This window comes from Euwallacea fornicatus, chromosome 2 (genome assembly GCF_040115645.1).
Source record: "Euwallacea fornicatus isolate EFF26 chromosome 2, ASM4011564v1, whole genome shotgun sequence".
Classification (NCBI taxonomy): Eukaryota; Metazoa; Arthropoda; class Insecta; order Coleoptera; family Curculionidae; genus Euwallacea; species Euwallacea fornicatus.
The window spans coordinates 7,065,554-7,077,619 of NC_089542.1; the positions used below are offsets into that span (position 1 = coordinate 7,065,554).

Sequence of the window (12,066 nt, forward strand, 5' to 3'; positions counted from 1 at the left end):
CGGATAAGATATAACAAACACTTGAGGTAGATGTTGAAATTTGTAGATAAATCTTGGAGTGTGGCCACCTGATTGTAATGGTTTCACAAGTGTGCAGATGGGTGCATACAGTCACCGTGTGTGTAATATAGTACAGGGTGTTAGTGTGACTATTTTAGGGATAGAGATAAATGACAAAAAATCCAGGGTGTCCTATAAGTGTTTCATTAACTTTCATTAAGTGACAGTATTTAAAAAAATAATGTGGTTCGCCATATACACTATATTCCAATATTTCTCCATTGGGCAAATACAAATTGTTAAAGTTTAATTTAAAAAATAAATTTTTATTGATATGTATTTTTTAAAACGCGCGCGAGATTTGTAAACGAAATTTGGCATGTTTTGACAGTTAATGTAGACATTTGTTTATGTAAAATGGTTATTTTTAATTTAACCAGTCGCGTGCACGCGGATACATCTCGGTACATGTTTAAAGAAAAAAATAGTACGCCGCTTTATTTTCTCAACAATGTTATTTTTAATAAAATTTGATTTCATTTAGAGGAGAAATAGTCACTTGACTCTTTTTTATCTGACACATCATTTACCAGTAAAAAAATAAAAAGTGAAGAGGAGTTGTTAGCAAGGCTAATGGTCTCCTGCACACAAATCCCAAAGATACCTGGAATATTTCAACGTGTTTGGGCATTAATCAACAAGCGAGCTCGATTATATCTTGACCAAAATGGCTTCCAATTTGAACAATTTCTGTAATTTTATAGCAAGTAAGTAATAATTAGAATACATTTAATATTATTAAAAGAATTTAGAGAATATATGTACTGTTTTTATTTTTTTTGCTGGCAAATGATGTGTTGGATGAAAAAGAGTCAAATGAGTATTTTTCTTTGAAATGAAATTAAATTTACAAAAATAATTTTTATTTTGAGAAAAAGGAATGGCGTACAATTTTTTTTCTTTAAAAATGTGTTGATATGTGTTCATTGGTACGTCACAAGTAAAATTTAAAATAACCTTTTCGCATAAACAAATGCGTCTACATTAACTATCAAAACATGCCAACTGTCAATTACATATCTCACGCGGTTTTACAGATATCAATAAAAATTTGATTTTTTAATAAAAGCTTAACACTTTGTGTTTTTCTAATGAAACATTATTGGAATATACTTTATATAAAAAATCATATTATTTTTCAATGTACCATCAAATCCTAAATTATAATGAAACACTAATGGGACACTTCGTATAGAGTTAACTACGCAACCCGTTCATTAGAAAATTGTTGACTTTCCACTATCAAAGCCCAATAAAATTTGGTTTCGAGCTAGAATCAACCATTTTAAATCAAAGTAAAATATTTTCAAAATAGCCGTATTTCCGGATATACTGATAGTAGTTACCAACTTCGTTATTTTAAATTGAACCTACTAGTGTTTTGCTATATTCAAAATTTTCGTTAAATTTTAAGGCAAGTTCATGTAAAATATTTTATGTGTAAAATTTACAGTTTGCGAGTTATGCCGAAAAATTTGTGTATTATGAAGAAATATTATTCAAGTTCTCTGAACCGATTTCGGCGGTTTTCAGGCCAATTAGTGTCAACCAAAAACTATCCATTTATTCAGTTTACGGTTCAGTCAAAACTTAAAATTTATTTTTATTTTGTTTTTAATATATAGAATTTACTAAAAACGGAGATTTTAAATCAAAATTTAGCACGCGCGAGATTTTGGTTGAGAAATTCTATTTTCAAAATTTCTAACACACATTGCAGTAGCCTCCGTAACCGATTTTTCCCCTATGCACCATATCAATCAAACACAACTTTTTTGGACTTTATGTGTTTAAATATTTTTCGAAAATACTGTTTTTTTAAATTCTTGTACGTAAAAAGGCATCCATTAGTCAATCTGAATTTTAAAACTTCTCGCACTGTAGTATGGAAATGAGGAAGTTCGATAACATTTTGTTACTTCATTTTTTTCATTATGTATATTAATAGAAGCCTATCCTTAAAGTTTTATCAATTTGACCGTATTAATACTTTATATAAGTTTGGGAAATAATTAGACAAATCTGATCATCCACATGCTTAGTGAAATATCACCAGTATTTTGACACTCAACGTTCTAATCAATTTCTGATGCTTAAATTGACGATTAGAATCAATCTCACTAAATATTTATTTAAAAATCTCATTATTTGACGCCAAATGCCTCGTTAGCATAGGACTAGGATTTTTCAAAAATTATGTTAAGCACCTTTAATGATAACTTAGATAAATCAATTTAATTTCAAAGGCGTCTGTTAAATTTTATATAGGGTTGTTCAAAGTCCAAAATTTGGCCCTTGGATACCTCAATGCGACACTTAATCATAAGGATAATGGTGATAGATTGTATTGAACTGAAGATTGCACCAGTATGTAACACCTGTTAAATCTTTCCAAAAAAAAAAACAAATACACTTATTTATCTAAAAAATGTTTGAATAGATCTATTATAGATTTTTTTAAAAATAACGCTTTCTCCCCTATTCTTGACAACATGGTGAATCATAATTTAGCAATAGCACTAACCATTAACATAATGCTACACTGCGATGACAGTACGTGTATGTGAACTAAACGACAGAATTGTATTGGATTGATTTAATTTGCTTGACACTATGGCGAATGTATGTTATAATGAATGTTTGTAATATGGATTAAGATTTTTATGGAATGTGCAAAATTAGTCAATAAAGTTAAACGAAGCTGTTTCTTCTTATTTCAATAATTTTGCACATGAATCCAAAGCACCAAAGTTTTTTTTCTATATTTTCCTTTTGCAATTTATACGAAAAATTGCAAGTTTATATCAAAAATTAATTAAATATATCAGTTCATTCTTAATATTAAAACTTGCTATTTTTCGTATTAAACTATGAAGAAAACATTCACAAAAAGAATAAGCACTATTTACACACTATCTCTCACATCACCCACCCTGGCATGTGTTCATTTATTTCTATAATTTCGAAAAATTGATTAATTTAGCTTAATATGATTCAGAAATAGTAATTAAAAACAATTCTCAAGAACTAACCTTTTGTATCCTGTATATACAAAATTAAGGAATTTTCGATACGTCTTCATTTTGATACAAATATGAAGTTGCACCCAAAAAGCCACAGACGAGTGCAATAAGTCATGCAATTTTTGAAGCAGTAATAACACAATATTCTGACATCTATAAAAAATAAAGTTTACATCTTATTTTGGGGTTCGAGGTTGTTTGCAGTTTCAATCTTCATTATTTCTAAATAAACCATATATAAAAAAATCATACATCAATCATAAACCAACATTATTATTGACAATGTGGTGAACCGCAAATGGCAATTACCTAAGCTGTACACCAGCCAGTTAAGTTGTACTGGAAATTTTTTGGGGGTCCTTAAAACTATGAAGTTTTTAGTTAATTATCTCCGTAAATAACTAACTTGTTAACCCTTTTCTAATTAAATCAAACTCAACTCATGCAGGGTGTCCAGATTTTAAGATTTTTACATTTGACTTCATCTTCAGGTGAGTTGTTTGTCTAAATCCATGTAAGGCGTATTAGGTTTCATATCTAAATAATGGGTTCGGTGGTGATAATAAATATCATTTTCTTTCTTTTAAATTTTGAATTATCTGAGCTTTTCAAACAAAATTTGATAAGTACACAGAATAACGGAATACTCTTATAAAGTACTTATGCATTCTTTAGCATTAGCAGAGATATGGTGGTTTCTGTGATTTATTATCCTTGAGCCAGTTTTAGTTGGGTTGTGAATATAAATTGTAGATATATGACAAATATCATATAATATAGGTTCCCTGCTATTAAAATAAACATAATCTAATGAAAATATGAAAACGTTCAAGTAAGGCAACATAGTTTTTTCAATTTTATTTTTTGATTCCAAATTTTAATTAGATTTTTAAACGTAAAATACCAAATTAGTCCGATAAATCAGCTTTCCCAGTCATGTTGACCACACTTCTAAGCAAATACCACTTGAGGTCCATCTTCTTTACGAACGTAAACCCTGTGAGTACCCCGTTTCCACCATTGCGTTTGCTTGGGATGAGTAAAAATCGTTTTTACCACGTATTTGTATTCGATGCTTGGTGCTGATTCTTGCCGCAAACGATTACTTATTTGAATACCTAGAAAAACATATAATACCTAATAATATGTATGCCGGGGAAGACATTAATAAGATTTAAAAATGTGTTTGGCGTAAGGGGCACTAGTTGTGTCTTCGGTGAATATCAAGATTTCCATACAAAGATTATACAATAATAATTAATATAAAAAGTGAACTGACGTTACCACAATTCATTATTTCTTAATGTGAGTGTCAGTATTAAAAGTCTACAGAAAAATGGCCTTTTGTTTCTAAAACTTACCAAAACCCCAATTATTACTTACCATTACTTTGCAATCTACAAGTGGCTTGAACCCACAAAAATACCCACATAACAAAAGCACGAATGCATGATGTCTTCATCGTGAGAAACGTAATAGCAGGAAGTAAACGCGCTGTGGTAATGCCGTTAACCACCAGCGGCAACAATTTGTGTATGTGGAACTTTCCTCGGACAATGTAATTAAAGCAAAAGAAGAGTCTAATTTCTGGTTGTTCTGGGAATGATCGACGGTCAACAGATTGTCGTTCGAGAACCGCGGGCTTCACAATCGAAATACTTTATGTTGATGTTAAATTCGACGCCAATTATGAAGTAGATTCATATTTTAAATATATCATGATGGTTAGATTTTATAGTTCAAAACGAGGTAATAAATTGATTATTGGGTAGGGAACTCTGCACTGTTAGAAATAAGTGAACACTGACCTGGAATGTGACACCAAAAAGTGCGAATATATATACATATAATAAGTACACGTACATATTCCGGGGGTGATTTTGAGGCGAAAACAAAACATTCTTCTATATACAGGGTGTCCTCGAATTACGTGGCCAAAATAATACCGCAGATTGTTTGAGTGAAAATAAGTCGCTTTAACTAAACTTCCCTCAGTCCAAAAGTTGATAATTATGGAGCTACAGGGTGTTAAAGTTGAAAAAAAAATCAAATTTTCTTTAATATCTTTCGATTTCTTTGAGTTAATTTCACGAAATTTCATATTTGAGGGTGTATTAGGATACGAAATTCAAATTTATTAACGATTTAGTTGTTTCTTCTAGGGGGCGCCACAAACGACCATTAGGACACATTTAAATCTCTGTAACTTTTTCGTGCCACGGTGTATATTATTTTGGTATTTAAAAACCTTTTTCCCTACCTTTTATACTTAGAAAAGGTATACTTTATTGACGTCGCTAGAAGCAACGGTTTTGGAGAAAAATGCATCTAAGCCTGATGATGCATGCAAATTACCTTAAAATTATTTTCCGTTAAAAAAAATTAAGTTTTTCAAAAATAATTATTAGTAAAGGTATAACAATAAGTTTTCAAAATCAGATATTATTTTGACTATTACAACGGCAAAGTCCATAAACTAACAGCATATCCACCATTTCAGAATAAGTGAATTTATTGGCCATACTTATGGATATTTACAGGAACAAGAAGCGAAACTGACAAGAAAAACTGAGGGCTAAATAAAAAAACTGACATTTGAGAAACAAATTCAAGTGTTAAAATGTCAATTAAAAACATAGCCAACTGAGTTATTTACTTAAAAGCACTAACGCAAATATGCAGCGCATTAGAATTATGCGTTTTTCTCCAAAACCGTTGCTTCTAGCGACGTCAATAAAGTATACCTTTTCTAAGTATAAAAGGTAGGGAAAAAGGTTTTTAAATACCAAAATAATATACACCGTGGCACGAAAAAGTTACAGAGATTTAAATGTGTCCTAATGGTCGTTTGTGGCGCCCCCTAGAAGAAACAACTAAATCGTTAATAAATTTGAATTTCGTATCCTAATACAACCTCAAATATGAAATTTCGTGAAATTAACTCAAAGAAATCGAAAGATATTAAAGAAAATGTGATTTTTTTTTCAACTTTAACACCCTGTAGCTCCATAATTATCAACTTTTGGACTGAGGGAAGTTTAGTTAAATCGACTTATTTTCACTCAAACAATCTGCGGTATTATTTTGGCCACGTAATTCGAGGACACCCTGTATATGATCTAAATTCTCTCCCACCTCGCAATGTTCACTCAAACCTAAGAGGAAAAATTTATATTTTATACTTTTTTTATTTCGAAAACGATCAAATAAAAAATCAAGAGGTAAGAAAGTATTAAAAATAAACAGGCTTTCCATTGGATATTTTTTTATAATAAAAAAATAAAAAAATGTAATTGTTTGGACGAAAAATATCTTTGCGGTCATTTGTTTCTAGACAAAAGAGAAACCTAATAAAATGTGGAAAAAAGTGGTCTCTGAGCAATAGTAGCAATACATCGTAGCAAATTTAGCTTTCATGGTTTTCCAATTTGAGGAAAAAAAACAATTTTTCCCTATATATAATATATATCACATAAGACAATTACAAAAGTAGGGAATTAAGGGTAAATAATGCAACATTATCACTAGAAGGCTTTATTTATTTATTGAATTAAAATTAAAAAAATCATAAGTACCTATTCTTATAATTGTTCAAGTCATTTAGGCCTGGTTGTTCAGGTTGATTGAGCAATGTCTGTCCCAGTTTACATATACGTAAAAGTGAGCGCAATTGAAGAGCAACAAAGTAAAATGCAGTAAACCTATAGGCCTGTTTCAGCATGGTCGCAAACCAATACCAGATTGTCAGAAAGAGTTGGAAATATAACAGTCGGGACTTCTCGCACGTATTTCTGTCAGTTTCTGACTATCCGAAATTGGCTTTCTACCCTGTTAGAATGAAGGTAATAGTACACATATGGTTCTCAGGGAAGGTTGTTGATTTAACGCAGTTTACTCAGCAAATTCATTTCTCATAGACTTTCAAAATTAAGCGACTTTTAGTCTTTGCTTTAAATATTAGAATATGGTTTTACATGCATATTACTCACTTGTACTCAACTGACGGCACGTCAATATTTTGTAACGAATAAAATTAAAATTCCACTTTGAAGGTGCTATTACGTCCGTGTTGGCTCAATTTGGCGGGAACAACCTGATCTCAAAGTCTAAAATACTAGCACGTTAAGTATGTCTAAAAGTCTAAAATAATGGCCTACATGTTATGTTACAAAATGCTAAATGAAGCGCAAGGAACGTCCAAAAATAATATCTCATTAGTAACAATTCCAGATCGGGTGAAAACAAATTAATCTACCATAAGTTACAAACTAAAGTCTGTGGAATTAGAGTATGGTACAGCGCTAGTATTCACAAAGTATGTTGGTCTAATCAATTGTAATCAGCGCATTTGAGTCACCAAAGGTCAATTAGTTTGTCCGTGTCGGGTAACATTCGCTACAAAAAATACAATCGATTATGTTTTGATGTAAGAAGAACGTTCAGTCCTATTTAATGAGAATTACCTCAAGAAACATATAAAATAATCGTCTTGTTAGTTTTATTTATTATTGTCTTTAAAAACAATCTCTGTTTCGTTGAGTCCTCAGTCAGCATTCAATTTTATCATCAGTAAACAACAAAATTATTGCCGAAACTTACCTCTCTGGTTCAGATACTTAACCATAACTTTCACAGACGTGAAATAAAGTAAAGCTAAGAGAGAAACATGCATGTTAAATAATACCTTACCCACTTTAAATGTCGTCATTTGTTTTGAACCTCTTCCTTTGCTCTTCCGCCACCATTACCTTCAACCGGACCCCATTTATGTCAGCTCCATGAAGGGTCTGAAGTAAATTTGTTTTAGTAACATACAGTAAAATGATTAATTAGTTCTACTTTTTATTTTCTTTCACTTTTTGTGAATTTAATAATGAATGAAACATCTACGCTTCCAGTCCAAAATTGCAAATTTTTATAATGTCGAAAACATTAATTACGTGACAAGCATACATAATGAGTTGTGCTTAATAGTACACACAGCAATGTATATTTTTAAAAAAATAGTGCAAAATACTGTATTAATAAAAGAAATGATTATTCAAGTAGGTTCATTTTTTATTCACCTTAATGGCTTGGTCACACGAACTCCAATCCGTATATTTCGCATATCCGCAGTTCTTATTGGCCAACAGGTACGCCCCTATGAGATTTCCAAACCGGCAAAACACATCTCGAAGCACTGTGTTCGGTAAAGGTGTGGTGCATACAATAAAACATCTATAATAAGAATATTTTATGTTCCGTTAAAAAATCATAAAAAAGTTCTCTTACCTAGCAACGCACTCTTCGTCGATCCCCGCCAAAGGCTTGGGATCGGGTAAATTCACGTTGCATTGTATTTGAGAATTTGTATCAGAGATTCCTCCCAAATTTAATATTGCAGCTATATATTAATGAAATTATTAATTTTATAACTGATGAAAAACTAGAAACTCTTACAAGTATTCAATCCAGCTGCCTGTATAAGGCTAGAAGCTTGCGCGATGGTTTCAGCAATGTGCATCAAATCTTTTCGTTTATCTGGACCCTCTCTAGGAGACTGACTATTGCCCTCCAAAATAGGCTTAACAATTAGACGGAACCCTGGCGGATATTCAAATCCGTGCAATTTTTCCTTGGCATGCGCCGCCCATTGAGGAGAAGTGTAAACTACCTCTCCAACTGCCCTCGTCGGACGCATATGACCACCCTGGTATCGTACTTGACAATAATCCAAACCTACTCAAAACAATGACAAATATCCAACAACTGCAAATCAAAAAACTCACACACACCTGGAACAATGTCAAACAATTTCCACATTTGATCCTGGTTAATATCAGGACTGGCGATAACGTTTAACCTTGTATAACCTTCATTTACCCCTGAAGAACCTGCTATGGGGGAAGACAAGGTTAAGGGACTAAAGCTGCTGAAACTGTTGTTTCTTGATGGGGTTGGCAATAAACTTGAGTTTGCAAAAAAGTCTTTAGGTTCCCCTCTACGCGAAAAGGAATCATAACTTTTAGGCTCTGCAAAGACTGCTTTGTATTTGCGGTCGCACTCTTCAAAGGCACGGGCGGCGTCGGAAAATCTTTTTTTATTAGAAGCGTAAGGTTAGTTTGGTCTCAACTACCTTTATAAACCCACATACCTATAATACTTAACAAAAGCAATTCCCTTGCTTTCCCTAGTCTGCTTATCCTTTACGACACTGACGTATTCCAACTCACCATACTGTTTGAACTCATCATGCAAGTCGTCATCTGTCATATGTTTGGGGCAAACTATAAACAACCTCTGCATTTTTTCTGCTTCATTGGAATCACGTTTTGAACCTTGCTCTCGACTGGTTTATAACCACAATTACTAACAAATGAAACAAATTCAAACAAAACTTTTACCTTGCAGCAATTAGAACTTTTATCCTTCGCCCATTGTTATTTAGAATTGCCCCATTCATGGTTTCTAAAGCATTGGCGGCCTCAGAGGTTTTTGAGTATTTGATATAAGTGATTCCTTAAAAAAATTATTGTTGGGTCAAGTCCAAGTCTCCAGGAATAAATTTTGATATGTGATGTAGCAATTATGGGTAAAATCTTAGGACTTTTGCTCTGACTTTTACTCAAAAACTAGGAAGACAAAACTACATATCTGAAAACTGAGGATTTGAGATTTTGTGTAAAACCTCTTTTTTTCATTTTTTTTCTCCCATTTATTTGATGAACAGACTACTAAAAGCTGATACAACTAAGTACTATAAATGTTGGGATATATGATTAGGCCTCTAGATACATAGGCACTTAATTAATACATAAAACACCCCTTTGTACCAAATTCACTATGTAATGTAGTATTTGAAAAGAGAAATAAAGAACCATAGGAAGAAGAAGTAAATAAAAATTGTGATTCAGCTAAATACACAGATTATAACATTCAAAATAACTCAGTTTGTTTTTGAGATCTGCAAGTAAATAAAATAATATTACTTACAAAAATTAAAAATACAAGCTGCCCAAGATTTATAAAACTCAGGTATTTTTTAGTTATAGGGTAGCAACATAAAAAAGTTTTCAAACTTAATTTTTTTTTAATTTTTAAACTTCCAAAATGTCTCAAAACAAATTTTTGTATCTATTTTTTGATTTAGTTTGTAATTGAATGTTGACACTGTAGAACTTGGCCAGTCAATATTGTTCATCCTAGTGAGGCATAATGAGAGTGTCACAAACTTGAAATACTTAACTCAATTTTTCACAAAATGGATTGATCTAAACTAAATACACTAATAAATATACCTTTATATTCTCCAGTGTTTTTATCATTTACCATCCAGATTTCATCAATTTGGCCGAATTCATGGAAATGAGTCCTATAGTCTTGTTCAGTCAGGCTCTTGGGCCCCACAATAAAGAGACGGGACAATGGAGGATCGTCCAAGCTCGATCCAATGGAATTGCGTTTATACTCCATTCTAAGAGTCTTGGTATTAAGTTTTAGTAATAGTTTTTAATTAAATGTAAATTATTTAATTAAAATAAGAATTTTGTAACACAACTACAAATCATAAAAAAGGATGCGTCGCCATTTTTAATTTGACGAATGACAAATTATTAATTGTCAATGATTATTTGATTGTCAATAACAAATCAGTATAAAGACGGAAATATGGCAACGTCGAGATGAGTGCAGTGATTTGTTATATGCAACAATATTATTACTATTAAATATTGAAGTTAAAACAGTTTTACAGTAAAAAAGTTCTTGTTAATATATTATGGTTTGTAGAAAATAAATTTTAAATAAAACTTGAACAATTAGCAATCCATGAAATTTACGATAATAGATTTTCTTTATTTTAATTAATCCATCAATTATTAATTTTATTAATTACAATTAAATTATCATACATGCAAATAATTAATTTTAATATCATTAAATCTTAATTTAAATTTATTTTAAACCATAAAAATAACATCGACTAGATTTTTAACGGTTCAAGTATCATTCGGTATTTTACATTTCTAATATATTATAACATTCTCTTGTTGAAATACTTCAGTGTAGATCTTCGTAAAGACTTGATCAGTGGAAGATCAATATCAATGCGGGAAAGAATCAGAAAAGCTTTTTTAAATGGAGGAGAACAATCAAGATCGAGGAGCAAGTGGAAATGTAGAAATCAAAGACAGGCAGATGCAATGGAGCAAAAAAGTAACGCACCTAAAAGTGGACATGAACAAGAAAGTAACGTGAAAAAAACCCATAGAGATAACCAAGCAGAAATTAAAGAAATTACGTTTTTTTCTCCCTGATAGCAAGAAATTCCAAACTAACCATAAAAACAAAATCACCCTCATTAAAACCATCATCTAACCGCAGCTGAAATACTAACAGCAACATGGGCTTATTCGGTCAAATCGCATTTGTTGAAGCTTCAAGCAGTGGAAAACATTACCCTTGAAGGGAGCCTTGGCCTTGTTGTGTCAATAACCGCACGATAAGAAAGGACGTCAGTATCTGACCAATGTAGAATATTATCAAATACTATGCAGTTCTAAGAAGCCGCGGAACATCCAAATGAACTATGCGAGAAGGCAAGAAACTCGAACCACAAGAGGTCAAGACATTAATTTTTAGAGCAACGAATAATCAAGAGATTAGCCTATCCACAAAGAAGAGTCATTTGACGACTCACCTCCTGACAATAAATCTTTCGAGACCGAGGAAATTTATTCGAAAAATCTGAGTGTAACAAATCCCCACCTAAATAGTGCGTATTAGTTCTGACTTTATTCCCAGAATCCCCCATTAGGGGGATCACTTTTCCCCACAATTACAAACAAGACATCCTTCTCTTGGAATAGGGAACAAAAAGAGCCACATAACTTTCTGGTGTTTAGACTTCCTTATACCCAACCGACAACCCGTAAGGGAGATAATTGACGAAGTAAGAAACATCCTGGAGCACATAAAAACGTCGAAATGCCACCCGTCGGTG

At 32.0% G+C, this 12,066-nt stretch overlaps 1 protein-coding gene across 1 annotated transcript; it reads right to left on the reverse strand.

Annotated features, from left to right (window-relative positions):
- Positions 1-6,601: 6,601 nt before the first annotated feature.
- LOC136345779 (RNA-binding protein 45) lies at positions 6,602-10,670 on the reverse strand. Its single transcript, XM_066294375.1, has 9 exons — positions 10,364-10,670; positions 9,470-9,584; positions 9,220-9,414; positions 8,861-9,159; positions 8,526-8,804; positions 8,358-8,469; positions 8,150-8,303; positions 7,773-7,870; positions 6,602-7,478 (listed from the first exon to the last, which is right to left on the reverse strand). The coding sequence occupies exons 1-8, from the start codon at positions 10,536-10,538 to the stop codon at positions 7,778-7,780; spliced, it is 1,422 nt and encodes a 473-aa protein (XP_066150472.1). The 5' UTR covers positions 10,539-10,670; the 3' UTR covers positions 6,602-7,478; positions 7,773-7,777.
- Between the last annotated feature and the right edge of the window lie 1,396 nt (positions 10,671-12,066).